Here is a 27,908-nt window from a genome sequence, read left to right as displayed (position 1 = left end):
TCCTCAGTCAATGCAGCGTTTGTTTGTAAGGTCTATGTGTGCATTGTCGGCACACACACACATACACACACGCGCGCGCAGAGAGCCGCAGACAGTGCAGACGGGAGTCGTTGCAGGCTTGGACCGTCCCGGTACCCGTACCACCACCACCACCGCTGCTGCTGCGGCTGCTACGGACTGTCCGTGTCCGTCGGTAAGTGATAAACAACCTCCGTGCACAGAGCGCGTGCATATAGACACTCGATGTGCTGTTAACAAAGATCAAAGTGATCCAGTCCGATCCAGATCAGTCAAAACAGATCCGGACTGTTTAGTGCACGTGAACCAGTGTGAGCGCGCGTGCACTGTGCACGATGCGCAATTTAATCGATGTTTCCATATTTCCATAAAAGTGTTACACAAGGCAGACTCCTCCCCCTTGCCCATAGCAGGGCTCCCATTGGTGGAAGTGTTCGATTATGTTTTTATTCTAAGTACAGAATCAAATCCATCTATTAATCAGACCATGTTACAGTGAATTATGAATAAGTTGCTATTATGACACGTGAAAACTAGAGGTGGGAAAAATATTTCCTGATTTCTTTGATGACTGGTTGATGACTTGATTATTTATTTACACACGTGTGTATATCATGTGTTCATGTGTTAACTCTACGTGTAGTTTAGTTCCAGTCTGCTCTGAGTTCAAAGGAAACTCATCAGATGAACTTATATTATATTATATTATATTATTATTCCATTCATGTCTCTGTGTTCTTTAACAACTCTTCCTTATTGTTGGATTCTATCCCGGGCTTTTTTTCTGTCCCATTTTTTGGGGAATCACTATCACACAGCGATGTCCCGATACAACTTTTTTCATTTCCGATACAATACCGATATTGCAGCCTGGCATATCGGCTGATATCAGCTTGAATCATACATACTTTTTTTTTAATATTTAAGATTTCTATTTTTTTTCTTTAATAAAAAAAATAATATTATTTATTTTGTAGTGTGGAATGTTAGAAAAGGCTTGATCAAGTGATGTTACTCAAACAGAGAACAATAGTCAGCAACAGTAGGTATGATAATAACTGACTCATTTATTTTTAACCTTCAACATAATATCTGCAGTATTCTACAATTGAATAAAATCAATTAAAAAATGAATTAAAAAAAAAAAGAAATTGGAAGACCCGGAAATTTGAATCCGATATCCGATATTCGTTTTCAGGCTAACATTGGATCGATATCGAATCGGGACACCCCTACTATCACATTTATTCTCATCAACTCAGTGACGCGTCACAGAGCAACGTGATGAAAACTGCCTCAGTATTAATGTTATGGCTGGAACTGGAAGTTATTAAAACAGTGATGATTATGAAAGATGATTGAGATGATGTCTTTAATATTCCTCCTTGGTTCTGTAGTGAAGATCCAGCAGAGCCTGAATAGTTTAATCTGGATTTAGTGAGTCAGCAGGACTGTCCACTGCACTGACTCCTGTGGGACGTCCTCTTTTTATGATTTTTATAATTCTGTTTCAGGAGCACAACCCTCACACTGAGACTATGACTGTTGTAATCCTCCAGCACAAAGCGTGGCCTCCCTACTCGCTCTCTGATGTCAGCTGCTGCTGAACTCTGTCAATACTCTCATTTTAAGACCATTTTAATACATGCTTTCCTCTAATATCTGCATCTGCCCTTGCACTTTTGTCTTGTTGAGTTTAGTTGCTGATTAACTCACTGGGCTTGAAGAAGATTGGATGAATGAGTGAAAGTGCAAATGGTTTCGGGCCGACGGGTGAACTTTGAACTAAGATAAGGAGGCATTAAAAGCAGAGTTTTACTCCAAAACATAACCCACTATCAGTAGCCTGTTCTGCTGCTCTAAGAGAGGCAGGAATCTATCCCGGGGTCAGGACAATGTTTCACACAGGATCTCCGATTTTACGTGATCGCAGAAAACAGACAGAAAACAAAAAATGAATTCACTCGGGGTGTTTATCGCTATCTGACAAAACGATTCCTACGCTGCATGTCATGATACGATATATTTGACACTAAACAGACAGTGCGATATACATCACAATATATCGCAATATCAATAATTACAAATTTCACCTTTACAAGTGCAAAATGGTATGAAATACAATTTATTTCATTTTGTTTTACTTGCAAGAACAAGTAAATGGTAACTAACTGTAATTCAAGTACAAATATAAAAAATGTGTATGTTTATCAAACTGTCAAATTACATTTTTTAAAATAAGTTTAACTCTGCTTCTACAACAGATTATGATTCTGGTAAGTTCACAAATTCCTAAAAAATGTAACCACATATATTTATAAAAGTGCCCAGTATCTTTTATGAAAATAAAGTGCAACAAACTTCCCAGTTTAAATGCATTGAGGAGAGACGTAGTTTAACAAGGTCTGATGTGGTTCGATGTGTTAGCGCGCAATTCAATGTTTTGTTTTTTTTTGTTCGTTAAAAAAAGTTTTAAGAAAATTTGATTGGGACATTTTTTGGATCAATACAATAATCGCGCCGTGAAATATCGCGATACATAATATATATAATTATTTATTTATTTCTTACACCTTTAGAATACACTTTGTACTAGGGATGTAACGATTAATCGTAAGGCAGTTAAAAATCGATTCATAGGTATCGCGGTTGATATCGATTTTCTGAAAATTGAATTGCAGTACTTTTTTTAACCAGCAGAGGGGAGAGAGCTATCCACAAGTGTAGGCGGCGGGCGGAGTCTGCTAATACTTTCTTTCTGGCTGCCTTCTACTCTTAAATATGTTAATAAATGATTCATTACCCCTTTAGCACCGAAAGAATATCTGTAATATTACTTGAATATCTGTAAAAGTCACGTTTTTCTATTAGCTCTGTCTGCTAGCATAGCTTCTCTTCTTCACTGCAAGATATCTGCATGCCAACCGACCACTGGGTTACCAGCGCCCTCTGCTGGTCTAAACAAATATGACGTAAATCAGTGTAATCACAACTATTATGCAGTTTTGCATTGTTTATTATAGAACCAGAATTTAAATTAATAGGCTTCATTTCTATTATTCCTTTATTTATTTCATTCAAGATTTATTTTTAGTTAAATTGCATTGTTTTGAATAGTTTATCAAGGGATTCTTTTGACAATGAAATATAAAAGGAAAATAATACAGTATTTTCTAGTTTTTTTCCCAAAAAAAAAAATTTGTCTACAGTCCCATTTTGTAAAATAAATCGTGAGAGAATCGTATCGTGAATCGAATCGTATCGGGAGTTGAGTGAATCGTTACATCCCTACTTTGTACCAATGGTGCAACCAAATACATCTCTGCTCTTCTTTTCTTCTTTTTGTTCCCCTCCCAAACTCTCTTCCCCTTGTATTTCCCCCATCACTCCGGTGTAACACTGCCCTCTTTGTTTGTATCTCTCTTCCTAATAAAGTGCTTCATCCTCCTCTGGGGAAAGCCAGGACGCTCACAGTGGAGCAAAAGAATGAAAGTAACATGCATGGGTGTCGCAGAAACATTGCATGCCTTACATGGTAAAAATAATTAATTAAAAACACACTTCAAATGAAGCTCATCAGGCATTTTTAGTGACGCGATAACATGATTACAGTTTAATCCATTACACATAGTGCAAGAATTTCAACGGGATTCTGGGTGTAAGTGAACATATTTTGTCCATTTGTCACTTTCTAAATAATCAATTGTCTGTTTTCAAGTGAAAAATGATGTGTAAATGTGTGATATTGTCCCAAAAATGCGAGCTATATCTGTGTCATGTTGAAGCCTGAATTAAAAAAAAAGAAACAGGTCGGTTTAATTTCAGAAAGGTTCTGTAGAAAAATGTTTTTAGGGCGTTTAATGGACAGTGATTGTCAGTGAGTTTAAGTCAGACTTGAGGGTTTGTGTTGAATTCACTCTTTCTATTGTAGCTTCTTCTGCTGGTGGAGATTACAGGTTCTCCAACCATTAGGAAGAACTGGTTCTCATCATTCAATACACACTGACTTCATCTTAGACACTGTAGGACACACAGACACACACTCTGTGTGCATATCAATGCTGTGTGTACAATTAAAGGACCCATGTTATGCTAAATTGACTTTTCTGTGCTTTAAACATCATAAAAGGTCTATTAGGGCTTCATACACATGCCCAAAGTATTTTTTCATTGATTCCCTCAATCGTTAGTTAGAGGGTGATTTGCTCCTTTCTTACTGCAGGGTGAGCCCAAACACCTCGCTCTAATTTGATGACGAGTTCCCACTTTGATGACGAATTTGACGAAGCACTGAGCTGGAGAAGCCACGCCTCCAGGAAGCTCTCTGCTGTGATTGACATGTAAACAGACACGCCCACGAAGGTGAGCATGTCAGCGTCCTTCCCGCAGTGCTATGTATGTATTTACTACAGTCTATGTATGTACCGGTGAACGCCCCGCCCCCACGCTCTGTCTCGTGTTTATGAAGCAGCATGAGCTCGGCTACGGAGTGGGTGGGAGGAGGGCGGGCCGTCCTCTGGCACTACGTCACCGTGCGGGGAGGAGGAAGTCAGTGTCCCGTTTATAGACACGCCCACTCATGAATATGCATAAGTAAGATGCAAATCAGCCTGTTTGTGTAGAGTTTTTCAGAAAGTGACTTTTCAGAGGCTAAAACTCTGGAAAACAGGCAAGTTTGGGAAAATAAACCTCAAATACTATGTTTTTGGGGTTCTTAGAACGAATGGAGGTGGGTGAAAAATAGCATGATATGGGACCTTTAAAGAGGAAACAGGAAGTAAAGACTATTATTTTCATGTAAAGTAAGCCTTAAAATGAAACTATGTTCCAATGAGTTATATTGTTTTGTTCTAATATCATGTTTTGTGTCATTATATTCATAAATTGCACACATAAATTAGTTGTTATACCTCTTCTGTGTTTTCTCATTGTTAACAGTTGGTTGTTGAATAAAAGCATGACATCTAACGTCGTGGGAAAGTGGTTTTCAGATGATAACACATGGCTCCTACTTTAATTGTGCTTCAGCTGGGCTGAACGTGGACAGGTTGACCTGAACAATCATTGACCGCACCGTGTGTGTGCGTGCGTGCATGTGTGTGCGTGCATGTGTGTGCGTGCATGTGTGTGCGTGTGCTGCTGCTACGTGATGCGGTTCATCCCAGCTTTGGTTGATGAGTAGTCGTGGTCACAGTGTGAGTGATGAATGTGCTCGGAGGGCCACAAACTGGTTCAGGACTGGTTTGAGTTTAGTGATCCATTTTTAGGTTTCAGATACCACAGCACACTAAGGAGAGGTCAGAACAGGGACCCTGTCAGACTTGCGGGACCTCTGTTCAGGATTCTGTTAGCATGTGGTTAGCTGATTGAGCGTTAGCATGGCTACCGTTCAATAACTGCTTATGTAACTGTTTGGTTGTCAATGCTGTAGCTCATTCAAGGACAGGACAGTTTATCATCACTGTCAGATACATGATAAATGTTATTATTACTGCACACCTACTGTTACAGTTCTTCCAGAATCCAAACTCACAGAACCACATTCCTGGTACCGTGGTAAAGGAGAGCCTGTGCTCTCTGCTGGTCTCTACTGGTTCTGTAAACCTTTGAGGGTCAGACTACAGATAACATTACCATCCACATTCTGCATCAGTAACAGTCTGTGTGTATATATAGACTATATGCAGTTTATAGTGTGTCCACAGCAGCTTCCAATAGAATCAGTCCTTGTTTTTTAATGCTCTCACTGGGTGTGCTTGTTAGTGTTTATGCAAATGAGGTTAATTATGGGGGTGTCCAACTACAGACAGCAGGCTGCACTTTGCCCACGGGCCATAGTTTAGACACCCCGGATCAGACGACCAGAACAACTTACCAAGTATGTCCCCAAACATGTACTGCACTTCTTGGTTCTAACAGTAGGTGGAGCTGCCATTACCAACACAATATAACAAGTGAATTTACTCATCCCATATAACAGATTAAAATTCTGCTTTTAACATGTGACGTGGATAAACCTAAATATTGGCAGTAACTTTCTTCTTTGGTCAAAGAGAATGAGTCACTTTCTCTCCTCCCAACACACAAACAAGCCTGCACCGTTGCCATGGTGACAGGTGATGTCCTCTGCATTTCAACTGGGTTCATGGCATCGCTCTCAGGGAGGAATAGCAGCTCGTTTCTTTAGAGCTGCTGGGTCAACATTCTGATTTGTTATAGTGTAAATATAACGTATAGTTTATTCATTTAATGATTTATATTAATTTTATTGATTTATGTGAGTTTTATTGATTTATATTAGTTTCAGTGATTTATATTAGTTTATTGATTTGTATTAGTTTTATTGATTCATATTAGTTTTAAGGGTTTTTATTAGTTTGATAAAATAGTTTTATTGATTTATAATTGTTTTAATGATTAATACTAGTTTTATTGATTTGTATTAGTTTTCATGTTTTATATTAGACACAATGATGTTAGAACATCTTAATGCAGCGTATTAATAGGTTTATTGAGAAATTTAGGAAAATATTAAAAAAAAATTATGGTGTGATATAAAGTAATGTAGTGTAAGTTGTATAATTTATTATTATTATTATTATTATTATTATTATTATTATTATTATTAATAATAATAATAATAAGTAATGGTGTTTATGTTTATGTATTGTATATATTGTACTTTTTTAATCACACACAACTAAATTTTATTACCAGTGGGATGGAAAAGATGAATTATTGTTCAATAATCTGTGATTAAGACTATTTTCCACCTTTATTTCAAGAAAAAAAGGATAGAAATTCTTTATGTATGCATTACAGCTTCAAGATCTCAATGGCACACATTTATTGTGTCCAAAAGGAAAATTAAATACAATACTTGAGGCATATCTACAGTATTTGCTACCGTCTGCTGTTCAGTTCTGTGCTTTGACTTGTGTTACATTTGTTAGTCTCAGTAAAAAGGTGGACTGATCAGGAACAGCATATCTGACCGTAATGTGTTCTCTATAAATCATCAATGGACAGTGACCGGACTTGGGTCTGCAGGCCGTATGTTTGACACCCTGATGCCACTTACCACAGCACACCTTCGGGCTTGCTTTCACAGTGATTGTTTCCCAGTCCATGTTCATGGTTCTGCTCCTCAGCTTCCTTTCAGCAGCTCCATGAGGAGCTTCCTTTATTCACGCTCTCCCAGTTCAAAGCCCCATCGTTCCCACTTACATAACCAGGCCTCTCAGCCGGAGGAAGACGCAGCCTTGTGTAACTCTCACAACTCAATCCAGTTTCATCCAGTTTCACGAGGCGTTGCCAAGGAACCTAGTGTGTGTTCATGCATGCGCGTGCACGGTCAGTGTAAACGATGGCGGCTTCTGCTCTGTGTGAAGGAAGTGAACTGGAATTTTTTTTGTTGGTGTTGCCAGCGTTACATAAGGAAGGAGTAGCTGGAGTCAGTGAGCAGCATCAAGTGTCAGAGTGAGGATACTGGGCTGATCCAGAATCCACTGGGAATATCACATAGATCACTAAAGTCCGATAACAACATGAACCCAGTGTTGTAGTCCAACGTCAATGGTTTGAATTGGAATGCTCTCAATAATCCAAACGTGCTGATGAATAAAGTACAACTACAAGTGTCTACAAACAGGACAAAGTTTGTGTGGAGATGTGTGTGTTAACCATTAACATGCTCACCGTTATATAAACTGTTACATAATCAGGTCAATAACCTGAACAAAATATATATTGTTGTTATGTGACATCTGTTGTAAATATGCGTTGATTATTAAAAATGGATCATATTCACTCCAATAAAAGAGAATGAAGCTATTGAAAATGTAAAGTAAAAAAAGAGATGGGATGTGAACTTTAAACCTTTTAGTGAGCTTTAATCCTCACTGCCTCAGAATGGAAATCATTGTTGGAGACAAAGTGTTGTGATTGGATACATTTTAATCACATCCACCTTTACAAATATTAACCAACATGTGCAGTACGTTCATCATTTTTATTTTCAAATAGCATAAAATGTGCAATCACATTCTTAGAGTGCAAAGAAAAGTAATTTTCATGCTCAAGGTTCAGTGAAAAAAGTGATAGATCTGCACAACTGTGATGCTCACCAAAATGTATTCAGCAATTCATTTTGGTGAGCATCACAGTTGTGCGGATCTATCACGTTTTTCACTGTACTGTTTTTTGATCCAGCACTCTGGTTTAAAGCCGCAGATGTGCGTCTTTTCTCTATAATGCTCAAGGTTCAGCCAGGCCGTTCTCTGGCTTTTTTTTCATATAAATCATTTATGTTTAATGGTAAACTGTCCTCGCTCTATCAGTATCTTCCTTTACTGCCTCTGCACTTAGCTGCATTAAGAATAAGCCCTATAGCATGATGCTGCCTCCACCATGCTTTCGTGTTTGCCATACAGCTTCATGTTTATTACACTAGTGCAGTGCCCGTAGGAAGTATCTATTGCTATAGAAAAGTGGGAGGTTTAATATTTAGCAATGTAATATAGGCTAGCATACATCTGCAACTTGCTGATGTGTGTGTATTTAGCATCTGTTTGTGTGTGTGTCACTCTGCGCTTGTGCAGAGTGACACACAGCCTATTTTTGTTTTTATTTTATATTTATTTTTTATTATTATTACTCACCTTAGTTACAAACGTTGCTCAGTGAAGACACCTGCTGGTCAATATTTATGGGGTGTTTAGATTCTACACAGTTTTCAACTTATCCTGAGTTACCCGACTACCTGTCAACATTGAGCTGTTTTAACTTATCCCGAGCTACCATGACTACCTGTCAACATTGAGCTGTTCTGCAGAGCTGCATTTAAAACAGTTATAAAATAATTCATTAACGGTATCATTGCCGTCCAAACAAATCCGACGTTGCACACCCTTGAACCAAGCAGCAGCCATGTTGAAAGTCTCAGGTCAGTCTGAGCCTGATTGGCAGAGATATTTGAGGAACACACACACAGTTTTCACCTTTGACCTCTGTCAGACACTTCCAAACATCGTTGCTTCCCAATTGTCAATTATAATTTAACGTAAAACTAGGGGATCATGTTACAGTTCTATGTACAGTTCTACACATATGTATTCAAATATGTTCCATATCAAGCTTTCCCAAATTTGACCATTAAAAATTTTAAACCGGGGGCTATACTGACACAAAAAAGGTTCAGATGCCCACACCAAAAATATTGAAACCTATGTTTTCATTGATTAGGAAGCCTAACAAGACTAAGATATAAATTAGATGATAGATATTTAATTTTAGTGTATTTTACAACTGATTTAGAACCCGTATGCTAACGGAAAAGAATGATAACTTTTATTAGGGTATTTATTTCAGGCTCAGTAATTGTGATTCATTGTAATTGAATTTCATTCATTGAGAACATAATTCGACTTTCAAAGGATGAAAGATTAATTGCAATTTAATTGTAATTAGAAAAAATGATGGTCACTGTAATCGTAACTGAATAGTAATTGAACATGTCCCATCGAGCTGCTGTGTTTTCCGTATTTCTGCGTTTCCTTTGTCGAGGGTTCGTTAGGTTTGCTGTGTTCAAAGTCACAGAAACTTTAACTGAGATGAAAACATTGATAACGGATATAAGATCGTCTCTGAAAGTTAATGAGTCTGTCGATGTTTTTTTGTACTTGTGATGAACCACTTTGTGGGCGTGTGCACGCTTGGTAAAGAAGTTAATCCAGCTCTCAGCTGAGATAAATGTTAACTCAGTTGTTATTCTCTTTGCTAATAATATCTGATTTTTATATGCTGTGCTCTGTCCAATGTCCTGGGGCCTGTCAATCATCAGACAGATATAAGTTAAACTGTGCTCTGCCTCTCGTCTCCTCATTGTGTGTGTTTGTGTCCTTCTGTAGGAGGCTCTCTGAGGTTATCTGAGCTTCTTCTGAGTTCAGCTGGTGTTGCTCCGTCTGTGACTGTCAGTCATGTCCAGTCCTTTGATCGGCCGTCGGCTCGCTCTCTCTCTGCAGAAGAACCTGTGGCTCAGTGCCCCAGGTAAACCTCGCCTTTTATTCTCAATCAATCCAATGCTTGATCAATATTTCTTCTGAATGTTGGCACTAAGGAATAGTTAACTATTTATGTCTTTAATGTATCTTTAGACCAGCAGTCTGCAACCTTTACTCTCAAAGGAGCCATTTTGCCTTATCTCACCTAAATTTAAATCCTCCCGAAGCTGAAGAAATACCTTCTCAATAAAGACAATATAGTGTATACAATTGTATATACAATTATTTCATGTAAACAAGATTTTTTTTGAGTTAATATATTTTAAGGGCTGCAAAAATTACTTAAATGATCATGTCGGTCAACACATGTTAATTGCTATTTTCTTGCAACATATCAAGCATGCATATTAAGCCGGCATGTTGGCAGTTAAACAAATCTTTCCCCACACAATTAAAATCTCTATTTTCTCCCAGAATAGTCTTTTGGCTACATCTTATCAGAGATTTCAAAGTTAAGGTTAGCCACAGGTGCAGGAAAGTTGATGGTCTGCAGAGGTTGCAGGAGGTGAAGTAGGAAGGTGGATTCATATTTAGGTTAACAAACTGTTTATCATATTTTTTATTTGAAGTTAATGTCATTAATCATCAATACCCTCTGTAAGAAATAACAGTTCATTATTTAAATGTTTTCTTTAAAAGCTATAGGGAGCCATTGCAAAAGAGTCAAAGAGCCACGTGAGGCTCCAGAGCCGCAGGCTGCAGACCCCTGCTTTAGACCATCTAAGCAATCACACTTCAACATCTGGACACAGAGATTATAATGCACACCTTTCTTTTGTGTGTTGTAGTGTTAGGTCACCTCACTGTAACTAAAGGATAAATACTGTACATGAAACGTTAGGTGATGGTTTAAAGCTACAGCTTCCCATGGTCTCACAGACTATTTAAACTTGTTTCTGCCTCAGGATGCAGACAGGTGAGCAAGGCAGCAGCAAAGGCTGAGGTGGAGTTTGATTACGATGGACCGTCCATGAAAACCACAGTGCCTGGACCTCGGTCACAGGTGATGCACAGTCACACGCACACACACACACACACACAGACATATGCACACATGCTTACACAGACACACGCACGCACACACACACAGACACAAATACACACTCACTTCTAAATTCATGCGCACCAGTCTATCGAATGCGTAAACAAATGTGTCTGCACGTCTGATACTTAGAATGGGTACACGGGCACAATGCACAAGTCACGTCCGCATGTGTGCTTGTGTTAACACGTCTGCAGACGCATTAATGTGCATACACATTAAAGCATATGCACACCTACGCCACACATGGATGTGCACCTAACAAACATAAATATACGCAGGTGTGGCGTGAGTGAGGCTATAGTGATCACGTGACCTTCACTATTGATCACCGTCTACTTAGAAAAAATTGTTCGGCGTGCAGGCGTATACACACGTGCAGGTATGTAAGTGTGTGTGTGAGTGTATAATGGACCACCATTTAGTGTCACGACACCGGTCCATAGAGTGGTAGTGACTGTAGTGTTATGCTCTGAGTCAGATTGTTGTTGTGATTGGACAGGATACAATACTCAATACTCACACACACTTACTGACTTGCACTTGTGTACAGGCCTGCATGCCTAAATTTTTTTTCTAAGTGTTTACATGCCACACAGACGATGCTACATAGTGAAGCGCACCTGATCGCTATAGCTTCACTCACGCCACACCTGCCACTACACCTCACTACGTAAATTAAATAAGGTTAATGAAAGTTAGGCAGGCGGTTACGCGTGCGTTAGACTGGTGCGCATTAATTTAGAAGCCCCCCTCCACCCCCCATAGATACGCGCATAGACGCACACACACAGATGCCAAACGCATACACAAATGCACGCACACACGCGCAGAAACACGCGCATGGACGCACGCACACATACACAGTCGACTCGCCAAACACACACACACACACAGATGCCAAACACACACACACACACACTCAAGCGTAGATACGCGCAGGCACACACACAGGCACGAGCATGGATGCACGGCACGCACTCACACTCACTCACACACACACACACACACACACACAGAGACATCTTTGTGTAACTCAGCATCTCTTCTGATTCCTTCTGCAGGCTCTGACTAAACAGCTTGGTGAGATCCAGGTGAGCGGAACATGTTTAATATTGGTTCAATCTAAACTGACTATAGGAAAATAAAAAGATTAATCAAAGTGATAGATTCTAATCATTGTGTCTCGGATCAGAGATATGATGCATTGTCTTTCTCTAACTAACATCACATGTGTTTGTGTGTGTGTGTGTATGTGTGTGTGTGTGTGTGTGTGTGCATGCATGTATGTATGTGTGTGTGTGCATCTGTGATCTCTAATTCTATGAACTCAGTGAACAGTTAAATAAAGCCTGGAGGACACGTCGTGTTCCACATCCAGAGTCAGAGTTCATCCTCCTACTTCAGTCGTGTTCAAAGCTGGACTTTGGTCTCTGGGGATGGAACACAGTAAATAAATACAGTCAAAGGGTCGGATAAATCTGAATCTGTGCTCTACACCACTTACTGACTCTCTTTATTCATCAAGAGCTGATCCTTCACCTAAACACAGACTTTGTAATACTTTAGAACCGTGTTTTCTTCTTTAAATGATTCCATTATATTTATACAGTGTTCTGTTTTTACACATTGCTTTTTAAAAACTTAATTTTTCTACTCCGCTAACTTTGATGTTATAATAATAATAATAATAATAATAATAATAATAATAATAATAATAATAATGCATTGGATTTATATTGCGCCTTATCTCCCACCTTGGGTCTAATAAAAGCACTGGTTCTACACCCCAAACCAAGGAAAACCATCTAATGTAAAGAATGTAAATCTTAAATAAAACAGCAGTTTTTAATGTAAAGAGGTAAATATTCCCATTTAGTCATAGAACGATGAAAGGAAGGCCAGGAACACAAAAAGGTGGTCAAGATTCAAAAGTTGTGAGTGATTTGAAAGAAAAAAGCTTCTTAGAAACATTCTTGTTTCAGATTAGCTCAATGAAAGATACATTTTTAAAAGTTGTGCAAAAATAAAAACAACAGAACTAAAAAAAAAAAAAAGTTCCTGACTCACATGTTGAGACCCTCTGTGTTGCTCTTTTCTTTGCTCTCAGCCTGTCTCACACTCATACTCTGTTTTTTTTCAGAATGTCGCGGCAGTGAACTTCTTCTGTAACTATGAGGAAAGCAGAGGAAACTACCTGGTGGACGTGGACGGGAACCGAATGTTGGATGTTTACACTCAAATCTCCTCCATCCCCATTGGTAGGATCACAGACACACACACAGCTGATGATGCTCTGTACCAATGTTTCTCAATTGGGGGTCCGCGATGGCACTACAGGGGGTACTTAAGAGAGAAAGTGGGAAATTAACAAAGAAAGCATTACAAATATGGAGTTTTATAACGTTTATTTCTAGTTAAAAATGATAATTATAATAACGATGATGAAATTATCTTGATTAGAACATGAACTGAAAATACAAGGGTCAGTCTTGGTCCCACACCAGGCGAGAGACGACCGGAAATGATGATAACTATAGAGATTAAGTCATTTACGAGTCACTAAATACCGTTTCATTTCACTTATTTACAAATGGGTTCTTTAAAATGTGTGTTATCACTGATTCAATCCATCATTATGCTCTATAGTTGTTTTTTCATACGATTTTAGGCAAAATGTTTTAGTCGACAAGTGGTTATTTGATTAAAAATAAGAAAAAGGGGTACTTGAGCCAAAAGGTTTGACAACCACTAATCTATACTATAAACACATCTTAAACAGATTATGTGTTAAACTGTTGAATAAAACCAAAGAACATCACATTTATCTCCTGCTGTGCACGTGTGATCAATGAGATTCACTCTGACAACTGAAAAAGTGGTTTAAATTACTGAATGTGATGTTTGTGTGTGTGTTACTGTGTGTTTGTGTTCTATTGTGTGTTTGTGTTCTATTGTGTGTTTGTGTTCTACTGTGTTTGTGTTCTATTGTGTGTTTGTGTTCTATTGTGTGTTTGTGTTCTACTGTGTTTGTGTTCTATTGTGTGTTTGTGTTCTATTGTGTGTTTGTGTTCTATTGTGTGTTTGTGTTCTATTGTGTGTTTGTGTTCTACTGTGTTTGTGTTCTATTGTGTGTTTATGTTCTACTGTGTTTGTGTTCTATTGTGTGTTTGTGTTCTATTGTGTGTTTGTGTTCTATTGTGTGTTTGTGTTCTACTGTGTTTGTGTTCTATTGTGTGTTTGTGTTCTATTGTGTGTTTGTGTTCTACTGTGTTTGTGTTCTATTGTGTGTTTGTGTTCTATTGTGTGTTTGTGTTCTATTGTGTGTTTGTGTTCTATTGTGTGTTTGTGTTCTATTGTGTGTTTGTGTTCTATTGTGTGTTTGTGTTCTACTGTGTTTGTGTTCTATTGTGTGTTTGTGTTCTATTGTGTGTTTGTGTTCTATTGTGTGTTTGTGTTCTATTGTGTGTTTGTGTTCTATTGTGTGTTTGTGTTCTATTGTGTGTTTGTGTTCTACTGTGTGTTTGTGTTCTATTGTGTGTTTGTGTTCTATTGTGTGTTTGTGTTCTATTGTGTGTTTGTGTTCTATTGTGTGTTTGTGTTCTACTGTGTGTTTGTGTTCTATTTTGTGTTTGTGTTCTATTGTGTGTTTGTGTTCTATTGTGTGTTTGTGTTCTATTTTGTGTTTGTGTTCTATTGTGTGTTTGTGTTCTATTGTGTGTTTGTGTTCTATTGTGTGTTTGTGTTCTATTTTGTGTTTGTGTTCTATTGTGTGTTTGTGTTCTATTGTGTGTTTGTGTTCTATTTTGTGTTTGTGTTCTATTGTGTGTTTGTGTTCTACTGTGTGTTTGTGTTCTACTGTGTGTTTGTGTTCTATTGTGTGTTTGTGTTCTATTGTGTGTTTGTGTTCTACTGTGTTTGTGTTCTATTGTGTGTGTGTGTTCTATTGTGTGTTTGTGTTCTATTGTGTGTTTGTGTTCTACTGTGTGTTGTGTTCTATTGTGTGTTTGTGTTCTATGTGTGTTTGTGTTCTATTGTTGTGTTTGTGTTTCTATTGTGTGTTTGTGTTCTACTGTGTGTTTGTGTTCTATTGTGTGTTTGTGTTCTATTGTGTGTTCTATTGTGTGTTTGTGTTCTACTGTGTGTTTGTGTTCTATTGTGTGTTTGTGTTCTATTGTGTGTTTGTGTTCTATTGTGTGTTTGTGTTCTATTGTGTGTTTGTGTTCTATTTTGTGTTTGTGTTCTATTGTGTGTTTGTGTTCTATTGTGTGTTTGTGTTCTATTGTGTGTTTGTGTCCTATTTTGTGTTTGTGTTCTATTTTGTGTTTGTGTTCTATTGTGTGTTTGTGTTCTATTTTGTGTTTGTGTTCTACTGTGTGTTTGTGTTCTATTTTGTGTTTGTGTTCTATTTTGTGTTTGTGTTCTACTGTGTGTTTGTGTTCTATTTTGTGTTTGTGTCCTATTGTGTGTTTGTGTCCTATTTTGTGTTTGTGTTCTATTTTGTGTTTGTGTTCTATTTTGTGTTTGTGTTCTACTGTGTGTTTGTGTTCTACTGTGTGTTTGTGTTCTATTGTGTGTTTGTGTTCTACTGTGTGTTTGTGTTCTACTGTGTGTTTGTGTTCTATTGTGTGTTTGTGTTCTATTGTGTGTTTGTGTTCTACTGTGTTTGTGTTCTATTGTGTGTTTGTGTTCTATTGTGTGTTTGTGTTCTATTGTGTGTTTGTGTTCTATTGTGTGTTTGTGTTCTACTGTGTGTTTGTGTTCTATTGTGTGTTTGTGTTCTATTGTGTGTTTGTGTTCTATTGTGTGTTTGTGTTCTATTGTGTGTTTGTGTTCTACTGTGTGTTTGTGTTCTATTGTGTGTTTGTGTTCTATTTTGTGTTTGTGTTCTATTGTGTGTTTGTGTTCTATTGTGTGTTTGTGTTCTATTTTGTGTTTGTGTTCTATTGTGTGTTTGTGTTCTATTGTGTGTTTGTGTCCTATTTTGTGTTTGTGTTCTATTGTGTGTTTGTGTTCTATTGTGTGTTTGTCAACGTGCTGAATATGTGAAGGAGCTCGTGCCCAATCAACTCCTGAGACATCACAGTGTTACATTAGAGGCAGAAATGAGGACAGAGCTTGAGGAAATTGGGCTGTGTGTGTGTGTGTGTGTGTGTGTGTGTGTGTGTGTGTGTGTGTGTGTGTGTGTGTGTGTGTGTGTGTGTGTGTGTGTGTGTGTGTGTGTGTGTGTGTGTGTGTGTGTGTGTGTGTGTGTGTGTGTGTGTGTGTGTGTGCAGGGTTTGGAAGAAAGGACGGCCTCTAGCATTCAAATGACTTACATAGAAAACGGGATTATCAATAAAGCCCTCATTTCCTGCTCTAAGGAGGGTATGTATGTCCCAGCAGTAATGTGTTCAATATAAGTTTGACAGCCAAACCCAGCACATGAAGCATTCAACACTCAACCTTAGCCTGTGGCTTCCTCATTTCTATCTACCTGCATGTGGGTTGTTTTCTGGAACAGCAGCCCTGATTAAACTTTGATTGTGACTATTACTAGAATAAACCACATAAAATAGACCATTTTTCATCTGGTCAATGAAATAACCATTAAGAAGGTAGAAAACCTTACAGGTCTTAAAGATGTGAAATAATGATTTGTTTTCCTACGTGCAGCTTTAAGACACTTTCCTGAAGCCATAAGCTGAAATTTCACAGCTAGGACATGCTCATGTTGCTCCGGGATTGGCATAATTTTCTTCACTGCCCTTTTGTTCTAGACAAGAGCGAGGCAATGTCCTCCAGCTGAAACCTAATTATTGTCAAAAATAGTTCCCAAATATTTGTAGGATTCTACAATATCACCTTCATCCCATGAATAAAGTTATCAACATGTTTGTTTTGATTCTTAATGTCTACAACCAGTTCTGTAGTCTCAGACACGTTCAAGTCCAGACTGTAGTCCAGTGCGTTCCTTTTGATGAATCTGCGTGGACTGTGATTGGTCACAGTTGGAGCTGTTAGTGGAGCTGTTTGACAGGCAGCTGTTACCACTCACAGCTTTACTCACAGTTGGCTGCAGCTATTGTTAGAGGAGGATGACACGCAGAGAAAAACGCTGGTAATGGCTAACGACGTCTCTTCTGTCTTCCTCAGGCTACAACCACCCAGCACTTCTCAAGCTGGTGACCAATCCCAACAACATGGTAGGTTACACACACACACACACACACACACACACACACACACACACACACACACACACACACACACACACACACACACACACACACACACACACGCACATGTCCTGTGTGCTCATAGCACTTGTCCCTCCAGTCTTAGCGGCTTTAATAGCACCTCCACCTCTTAAACTGTTAGATGTTGTTCTCTGCTGGCTTTTATTTTGAATGAATGCAAGTAAGATTTTGGAAACAAATGTCACATGTCACTGGAAACTGGAGAAATCCCTGTTTAAGACCATTAGAGACATTCAGTGGTACAATTAATTCCTGTTTTTCTATCTGTCCATCTTTTCTTGACTTCATCTGCTGTTCTTCTGGTTTTTCTCTCAGCGAGTGAGGGGCGGTATATCAAGATATATTTTTATCAAAGAAAACATATTTATTATTATACTTGTATAAGTCGCTACTTGTGTCTCATTCAAACTTCGCCTCAGTCTCTCCCTCAGAAAACAACAGAATCTCACAAGTCCACAAGCATCTGCAACACAGACAACACAGACGACACAGACAGCACACAGTATGACAGGAAGGAGCAGCTCAGTTATTGGTCAGTGGAGGAAAGCAGAAGAAGCTCACGATAACACAGAAACACATTAAACTCACTCACACGTGCTGTCTCCTATGAAAGAACAAGCCCTGGGATTGGATGGCTGACTCATTGTGGGGGCGTGTCATACAATGCACCCAACATGTTGGTTAGTTATTAATATGATGATTTCTGTATGACCGATTCTCTGTCTCTTTCTCTCTCTGTGTCAGAGTGCGTTTGTGAACAGACCGGCCCTGGGAATCCTCCCACCAGAGAACTTTCCTGACAAACTCACTGAAAGTCTTCTCTCGGTTAGTAACACACCAACTTAAACGTAATGTGCTTTTCACACGCCTTTTTTGCAGTTATGTTTAATTATATTCAAATGAGTGTTGTTTAAAGAGCACAAACAGTGTAGGAGCGTTTTAAAGATGTGTTTTCAGAAAAAAACTAAAACATAAGGAGTCACTCACTGAGTATTAAAACTTCCTGTGGACAGGTCGCTCCCAGTGGGATGAGTCGTGTTCAGACCATGGCCTGTGGGTCCTGCTCCAATGAGAATGCTTACAAAGCCATGTTCATCACCTACAGGGTGAGTCCCAATGCTATGCTCATCCATCGCTAGCATCCCTCCATCTAATCACAAGCTTTTCCTTTGTTTCAGAACAAGGAGCGAGGCTACAGTGCTCCCTCCGTAGAAGACAACACCTCCTGCATGATCAACCAGGTCCATGCACTCTTCACACCGCTCCCTTCCTGCTGCATGGCCACATGTTCATCATCTGTGTGTGACTTCTCTGTGTGTTCTGCCTCAGGCCCCAGGCTGTCCAGACCTCAGCATTCTGTCTTTCATGGGCGCTTTCCATGGAAGAACGCTTGGTATGTGAACATCCCAGCATACCAAGGCTACGACTAACTTCAATGTTCTCCCCAGGCAGTAAATCAAAGAACACCATCCTGATGCTGGAATGGGAACAGAACCATTCCGATAGTCCAGATTCAGTTAAATAGAACCAGTTTACTTCCCTACTTTAGTTTAAAATGTTGGCTAATAATAATCCCTCCAAAATAAGGTAAAACATCTTCAACTGAAATAGAACATGTGGGTGATGGTGGATTAACGGTTCAGTTATAATCCAACCTGGTCCATCACTATGGGATGTTGATCAAGTCCCTTCACCCTGACTGCTCGTGTTGTACATCGCTTTGAATATAAACGTGTGATAAATTAAATGTAATTGTGATGTGTTCATTGAGCTTAGAAGGAACTTGTTCTGTTTAACGACTGAAAGCTTCTTCCTTGTGCTCGTGACAACAGATGAGAAAAACTAGAGAAGAAAGCTTAACCTTTCTAGCTTAACTGCTTGAAAATCCACTAAAACTTTCAAAAACAAATAACTAACCCCACAACGAGAGGTTTCTCACAAGTTTAAATCATCCCAGTTGCACAGGAGCAGTGGCATGTGTTTTCAGTGCTTCAGATATAAAGTGATACTTTGTTATTCAAATATGTGGTGCACTGAATGTTAGTGTAAATTAACCAGACACGATAACGTCCTGTGTGCTCCTCTGGTTCTTTTCTCATAAATACAGATTGGTGTGCGACAAAGAAAAAATAAATCTGGACTAAAACCAGTTTGATGGTGTGTGGGTGACTTGAAGGATTACTGGATCTGATGAGAGCAAAAAGAGACTTTTTGATCATCAGAATAGTTTATATTTGTTTGGCAGGAACCAAACAATAAACATCACCATTAACATGTCATCCTCACTGTGAAGCATGGTGGAGGTGGCATCATGCTTCAGGGCTGCTTCTCAGCAGCTTGTGGAGGTTGTTAAATAAATAGATTTGGAATTTATTAAAGCTTGATCACATGACCTCTATGATAGACAATGAGTTGATAGTAGATCGTACACTCACAAATTGCTTTGATTCTGTTTAGGTTGCCTGGCAACAACACACTCGAAAGCCATCCACAAACTGGACGTACCATCATTTGATTGGCCGATCGCGCCCTTCCCCACACTGCAGTATCCTTTGGAGGAGTTTGTGAGAGAGAACGCTCAGGAGGAGGCTCGCTGCCTGGAGGAGGTGATGCACTCTAAATATCTACACTGCATATGGACTCAAGCATTGGGACAAAGTGTAGTGTCTCCTTTGATATGGAGCTGCTTGTTTCTGCTTGATGTCAGAGATGTTGCTCATTCATTCTGTACAGCAGTAGTTCTCAAACTTTTTTTGGCTCAAGTACCCCCTTTCTCTTATTACTGAACCTAAGTAGCCCCTTTGTCCGACCACACCATTTTCCTCAGAATACCAGTAATGGCGTTTTTAAATAATAGAATTTTGTAAATAAGTGGAGTTAAACCATATTTCTTTTTTGGATCATGATCCCATTTTAATATAAAAAATTTCCGGTGGCCCCAAAGACACTTTTTTCTTTTTTGATCATGTTTGTTTTACTGTGTTACAAATACAGAGCAGCCAGGATTAGTGACAATTTGCGCCATATATATATATATATATATATATATATATATATATATCAGTGACGTGCCGTGACCACTAGGGTTGGGTAGGCACGTTGCAAATCGAGACCACAAATGACAATTTTATATGTTTCTGCTGTCAAGTGTTAATTCAATTCAAATCAATTTAATTTGTATAAAGTCATTTCCAACAAAGTCATCTCAATGCGCTTATCAAAATATAAAATTCATAATAAGAAAGAAAGAACCCAACAACATCCACATGAACAAGCATTTAGCCATCTAACAAAATCAACATTGTAAAACACCATTAAAGAAATATAAACAATTATTCAATATAGCCTCCATACTCTCCCAACAAGATATATCTCATGACACGGCAGCGCATCCGTTTTTTGTGTTGGAAACACAAGAACACAGAGAAAAAGACAACAACAACTCAGAAAAGCCTCAGTGAGGCGCATCCACAAAGCCAATCCTTCCTTTTGTTCCATTCACTGTGAAAAGTGTCACGGCAAACTTGCGGTTGACCTCATTTGGAGACATGATTTATTGCTCTGGTTGAATGATGGAGTTCAGTCGAAGCGTGATTTTATAAAAAAAGGATTTATTACAAACTAAATGAAAAGAGTACAAAGAAGCTTCCATCCTGTAAGAATGAAAGGCAGCCCACAACAAGGATGGTCAAAAGGCTCAGGGCAGAGGAAAAAGCAAGACTGTCTAAAAAGTTATTCACACACACATTTCTACACCGTTTAACCGTCCTACCCCCGACAGATAAGAAAGAAGCAACAGGGAGGAGGTCAAGTCAGTTTGCTCTGTTCGTTCGGAGATGGCGCTCCCGATATCGGGGGTGGTAGTCAGATGTGCGTAGGTGTGTGTGTGTGTGCGTGTGCTTGCGTGTGCGTGCATGTATGATGTGAATGTGTGTAAATGGATGTGTATTGGATGTGTATGTCTCTCACCAAAAGGGTGCCTTTGTGTCTAGCCTTGAGGGATAAGATGTGTTTTGGGAAGCATGTGGCTGACCTCGAGAAGAGAGCAGGAGACATGAGACAGCAGAAATGAAAAATCACAACTTAAAGCCTTAAAAAGAATAAGGTCTATGAGCAAATATATGAATAAATGTATTTGTAAACATAATTAACCAATTTTGCCCTTACAAAAGTATGAAACATTTTCTGACCTTACCTTTGCTGAAGGTCTGGTAACTCAGGTGTTGGTCTCCCATCATTTAAAAGCTGTCATTTTTCCTCAAAAAAAAGTTTCTCTATCATCTCAGGTGCTGTCATCCTTCGTGTAATGTTATCCCGCCCCCTAGCTAGAGAACGTAGCAGCAGCGGTCACATGGCATCAATTCACTAATGTACTGTGAACTTACGTATAGCATTTAGCATAGCGCGGTTACGTCCAAAGGCAGCGTAGAGAGCTGCCTTTGGACGTAGATGGTTGTCATCTTGGGTAACTGACGTAAAAACACGCAATGGGAACGGAGGCAGAGGAGCAACGTACCTTTGGGAGGGGGCGTGGCCTCCCTCTGCCTTACAGCGGAGTGAGACTGATTTATCTATTAAATTCCAGACAACCCCAGAGGGGATCACGACTCCAAGATTGAAAAACACTGATTTAGTGCCTCCAGAATAGATTCATTATTATTTATTATTGTTTATATTTTTAGTTTTGATCATTTCCAATCCTCTCACGCCTGATGTGGGACCAAGACTGATCGTTGTATTTTCATTTCAGGATTTAATCAATATAATTTCAATCATCATTATTATGATTATCATTTTTAATAAAAAAAAAACCATTATAAAACCTATACCTTTTTTATGCTCATATTTGTGAATTTTAATCTTTCTACAAGTACCCCTTGTAGTGTGATCGTGTACCCCCATAAAGCATTGATGAGCTCAGGTCACTGATGATGGTGGTGGGTTGTTTTTCTTTATGATGCAATAATGAATGAATCCATGTTTCCTCTTCAGACAGAGGATCTGATAGTGAAGTGGAGGCAGAAGGGGAAGCCCGTGGCGGGGATCGTCATTGAACCCATCCAGGCTGAAGGTGGAGACAACCACGCGTCAGCAGACTTCTTCATCAAGCTCAGAAAAATTGCCACCAAGGTATGAGACGTGGAGTTAGGTGGAGATGCTCCTCTGTGGACGTCAGAGCAAGGGTTTAAAGCTCTCCCACTCTGTGCTTCCTCCAGCATGGCTGTGCTTTCCATGTGGATGAGGTCCAGACGGGGGGGGGATCCACGGGGAAGTTCTGGGCTCATGAGCATTGGGGCATGGACGACCCTGCAGACATTGTGTCCTTCAGCAAGAAGCTGCTGACAGGAGGTTTCTACCATAAGGATGAGCTGCAAGCGGATAAGGTCAGTCACCTTCAGACACTGACCTCCAAAACAAAATAATTACAGCTTTGAGGATGAAGTTTGGATCTTTGCACACAGTTATAAAATAACATTCCTTTTTGTCAAATAAAGACATTAATAAGATGTCAAAAGTTAAAGTTTGTTTTGATCTCCACTGTAAAATATTTCTTATTGACATTGTTGGTAAAGTTTGGTGCATTGATTGCATTGTGGGATGTGGAGTCTTGTAGACAGATCAATAGAAGTGTTTTTACTTCAGGTATTAATTCTTACATATTTGGAGTAAATGGTCTTTGATGTATTGATCTGTGAGGCTACACTGTGTCTTTATCTGATAAACAATGATTGTCTGCAGCAGCTTTAATGGAGCACTGTTAGCTTAGCACTGTTAGCATAGCTGTAGTCAGTGTGCTGGAGAAGACCAAACATGGAGGAGATGACCTTTGAAATGAAATAATTTATTTGCTGTATAACATGTCTCATAGCTCATGTTACAAAACAGGCCTGACCCTGACGTAATACAATTATTCTTGTAAATTTTCTCATTATTTCACTTTTGTACACAAGACTGAGAATTTCATCTTTTTTCAAATACTTGGTTGTCTATGTCTGTGTCTGTAAATGAGTTTTGATGGTGAGTGATCTGCTCTCACTGATGCACTGAATGCACAGCAGCAGTTGTAAACATTATGAAACATTATGTGAAGGCTTCACTTGTGCAGTGGCTCTTTAGCGTCACCATGAGGCCAGCAGACAAACTGCTGTTTCTGTAAAGGAACTAAAATGACTAAATGTTTGATGGAACCACGATCACATCAGCACCTCAGGGGACTTTAAACATTCGTTGAATAAATTTAGAAGTAAAATTTTTTTTAAATGTTACCTTGTTTATTGAAAATCTGACCATAATTAGTCACGATTACCGACATCTTGTGAGTTTCAGGAAACGCTGAAGTTTATTCTCATTCATTTATTGAGGTAAAATGTGTAAAATTTACATTTGTTTTTACAAAGAAAAGTGTGAAGCATGCAGACTTCAGAGGTTTGCGCTTCATTAAAGCTCAGTCTGTTATAACCATAATATACAGTATAACACAGGCCTAGTAAAGATACAAACAACAGAAAAGAAATAAAACCATTCAGTTAATGTGTTTCACTTCTTTTCTTGTGTCTCTGTGTGGGTCCTTGTAAGTGTGTAAGTGCTTCTCTTCTCTCGACAGGTGTTCCTAATCCTCTGATTGCACCCCTCTCTATTTAAAAAATTTAATTAATTTGAAAATTATTTTTAATGTTTTGTGTTCATTTCTTTGGCTTTATTGTCTTTGTTTTGTTCTAACTCTACTCTTCCTACGTGATAATAAACATGTAATAAGTAGATGTTTCACTATTCTGGACATTTGGGGGAAAGTGGAGGCTTAGCTACACTAACGTCCATCATTCATCAGTGTCAATGTCTCAAACAGACGCAGTCAATGACAGTCACTGTCAGTAAAACTCTTTGATGTTTCTCTGCAGCCGTACCGGATCTTTAACACGTGGATGGGAGATCCGTCAAAGAACTTGTTCCTGTGTGAGGTTCTCAATGTCATTCGAAAAGAGAATCTTCTTGATGAAGTGGCGCGCTCTGGGAAAGCCTTGCTGAATGGCCTTTACGCGCTGCAGGTGCTGTGATGTCTGGTTCACACGTTCACTTCACCCAAACCGAAATCTGATGGTTTCATATCCTGTGCATGCGTTCATGTACTGCGGATGTTCTCAGTGCTGATTGGCTGCTAGGCTCAGACGTGTTCAGGAACCTCCTGCTGTGTGTGCTCTTCAGGTCCAGTACCCGGGGCTGCTAAGCCGAGCTCGAGGTCAGGGAACCTTCTGTGCCATCGATGTCTGTGATGATGCAACACGAGATAAGATACTGGTCAGGACCAGAGACAAAGGTACCAACAACATGAGCTGGGCTAGGGTTAGCTAGGTTTAGCTAACAGTCACATGAGACAGCTGTTCTACTGTCAGAACTAAACATCATGAGATTATTCAATCACATTTACAATAAGACTTAATCTCCAAGTGTTAGAGCAACAGCAAAATCAGCTTCTTTAAGCGATAAGGCTCTTTTTTGTTAAGGTTCAAACATACTTGGGTGGACTCTGCGCAGACTGTCCGCTCTCCTCAGGGCTTAGATACTTGGGCGCAGAGCTGCGTAATAGTTTCCATTAAAATCCTACATGTCCCATGATTCTTAGCGCTTCTCTGTAGTCCTTGTACTGCTGGGACGTGTTTTAAAGGTGTTGCTACTGTCATAGCTCGTCTGCCAGTCTCTCCTCTAAGCTCGTGATCATCTCTCCTGATCTGTTTCACCAGGCGGTGAAATACAGGTCGGTGTTACAATTAATGTGGGTCGAGCAGTGTTTTGTGTGACACCGAATTTGACCTTTGCATTTAATTGGCCTTGGGGACTCCGTTTTGTGGATGTCCTCCCAAGTATGTTTGAGCCTTTACTGAAACATTCAGCAAATAATAATGTGATCATCTCCGACCACTGAAAAGTGAAACTAAGAAGGACTGGTAAAATGGACCCTTTCTTACTGTGTATTTTATCTCCATTGCACTAATTTTCGGGTGTCTTTTGGGTATTCTGTGTGTTGCCTTCTGTTGTCTTTTTTTCTTGCATTTTATCTGAGCTGTAACGACAGTAAATTTCCCCACTGTGGGATCAACTCTCTACTGTATTCTCTGATCTTGTAATGAAAATGTGTTTTGTCGTCAGGGATCCTTCTGGGAGGATGCGGGCAGCAATCGATCCGTTTCCGTCCGTCGCTGGTTTTCAAGGAGTACCACGTTCATTTCTTCCTAAACGTCTTTAATGACGTGTTGGCTGAGTTCAAATAAATCGTGACTCACAGTTCAAAATCATTGAAACAAATGATGTTTTCTAGATTTGAGGGAATACTTTGATTAGCCTGTTCTGATAAGCACAACTCCTGCTATAATATAATCCATCAAACCTCTTCTTCAGGAGGTCACGCAGCAACGCTGAACGCTCACTGTGATTCATGAAGAATGTTGGAAGTTTAGGGAATAAATTGATCAGAAATGGTGCAGAGTCTTAATCAAGGCTCACATTTATGCTGAAGTAGACTCAACAAAAAGCCATCGAGCTTAGTGTGTTGTTTCCTGTGCAGGGCAACTTTCTCTAGTTTTTAATACTGACAATAATACAACAAATCTTCATGTAGCAGCTCCTAATTTTAGCTCATTTTACAGGATTATTGAGTGCTTTCTGTAGCAGCACATTCATAAAAAAAAAAAGCTTAGTTCTTTACACGCTAATCGATTTGTGTGGCTTTAATAAACAATGTCTCACTGTAATCATACTCCAAAAACGCCAAGATAGATTTGTTCATTGTTTGAAGTCATTTAAAGTAGCTAGCTGTTGAAGTGAATAATGAAGATTTGTGATGAAGGGAAAAATGTGGCTAAAATGTGTTGGATGTGCTTCTTTTAAAGCTTCATAACGTCAGAGAAATTGTAAATAAGTATAATGCTTAATCGCAAATCAATTTTATGGTCAGTAAATAGAGCTAATCAGCTAGCCTGCATGTCATTGGCAGTGTCCATGTAATGCTGATGTTTTTATTAGGTGGAATGACTTACCAGCCTGAAAATGTCGTAGCCCAGAATAATGTGACTTTTAGTTGGACCATGAAAATGTCCTCCATGAGTTTGTGCCTGCATGTTAGCGTCACTGTGCTGATACTCTTTGTTCTTTGTTTGCTCCTCATTTCGTCCATCAATCTGAAGCTAATTAGATCAACTTGTTCTTTTCACGTCAAAAACAATGAACTTCTTCACATTTGCGCATCGCATGTTTTGGTGTGGCTTTACAATTGTAATATTGGACGATTGAACAATGTCACAGTTTGTCATAAAAAGTAATCTGGTAATCAATTTTTTGTCTTATGTAGAACAAATGATAACTTGTGACACATATTGCTGTTATCACCCGAGCAAAACGAAACATTGTGCGAGTTAACAAGTTAAGACGTGAATTTAATGTTGCAAACATTGATTTGTTTTTCTGCTACTGTAGCAAAGGCTCTTTAGTACATTTAATGTTGCTTTAGAGCTTCTTCTGTTTGTTTCTGTGATGCTAACTGCTGTTTAGCATTAGCATGTGCACAGCTCTTCTCTGATTCGTTGAAGTGAATGAGGTATGTTGTTGGAATGATGCAGTGACGGCACAGCAATAGGTGCCTGTTTTAGAGATGAAAAATGAAGATTTACAACAATGAGAAGAGACATTGGAGGAGGATATATTTTCAAGGCGTAGCCACATGCTAACCGGGTGTAGCTAGCAGTTGCTTAGACACAAAACTTCACCTTCAGGGAAACCTTTTCTGCTTTTTTCCATTTTTTCTAAACTTGATCACGACATAACGGCACCTTTTGTTGGAGAAGTATTTATCAGAAAGTTTCCAACTCCTCAATAGGAAAAGTCACTATTAGCGTGAGCTAATTAGTCTGAGGTTGCTAAGTTAGCTTCACTGCTAAAAGACATCAAAAGTCATACTGAAATATATTTAGACAAATAAAGATTATTTAAGATGTTCCACTTTTTAGAGTTTTATCTGCAGAAAAGCATGGAAGGTTCCCCTAAATCTCTGATTGATCAAACAGGGAAGACTGAAGGCGATACGAACGTGTCCGACACTTGTGCATCAGATCATTATTAACGTCTGTGAATGTTCTATGAAGCTTTTTGGCACGTGTTAGGAATGTCAAGTTCATTAATGGCGCTCTCTCAACCCCCCCCCCATCCTATACAGTTAAATATAGATGGATATATAGAAATATATTTGTATCTTTTTACATTCATGTCACCGAAGTCATAGCCCATAATAATCCCATAATATATGTGAACTATTGAACAGGGTAAGTTTGTCTTGTATTGATCGTACATGTCGATGAAAGATCGGCTCAGGTGTGTAATAGTGTTGCACATTGCAATGGTGATGAAGACAACAGTGCCTGTCGTGTTGTCACTCAGTATTAGATCAAAAATATTGCTCCACATGTGATTGAAGGTAGTTGCCTTTTGATGTAATTACATGAAATGCTCTAATAGTCTTTCTGTCCATGTGCTGTGAATAATAAATGCAATTTTAAATAA

The 27,908-nt window shown here is 39.0% G+C and overlaps 1 protein-coding gene across 2 annotated transcripts; it reads left to right on the top strand.

The window, feature by feature from the left end:
• The first annotated feature begins 58 nt into the window (after positions 1-58).
• On the top strand, positions 59-27,908 carry abat (4-aminobutyrate aminotransferase). 2 transcript variants are annotated; one of them, XM_028455227.1, is made up of 16 exons: positions 59-193; positions 9,927-10,065; positions 10,985-11,082; positions 12,186-12,215; positions 13,265-13,382; positions 17,257-17,306; positions 18,105-18,185; positions 18,374-18,466; positions 18,539-18,601; positions 18,690-18,753; positions 19,818-19,966; positions 22,353-22,490; positions 22,577-22,744; positions 24,260-24,406; positions 24,564-24,675; positions 25,506-27,908. In XM_028455227.1, exons 2-16 carry the CDS (start codon positions 9,996-9,998, stop codon positions 25,625-25,627), a joined length of 1,503 nt encoding a protein of 500 aa, XP_028311028.1. In that variant the 5' UTR covers positions 59-193; positions 9,927-9,995; the 3' UTR covers positions 25,628-27,908. The 2 variants fall into 2 exon arrangements, with proteins under 2 accessions (XP_028311028.1, XP_028311029.1); XM_028455228.1 differs by lacking the exon at positions 59-193 and having other exon boundaries at positions 9,840-10,065.

This window comes from Gouania willdenowi, chromosome 8 (genome assembly GCF_900634775.1).
Source record: "Gouania willdenowi chromosome 8, fGouWil2.1, whole genome shotgun sequence".
Lineage (NCBI taxonomy): Eukaryota > Metazoa > Chordata > Actinopteri > Blenniiformes > Gobiesocidae > Gouania > Gouania willdenowi.
The sequence above is the reverse complement of the archived record's forward strand: the minus strand, read 5'-3'. Positions and strand labels throughout refer to the sequence as shown.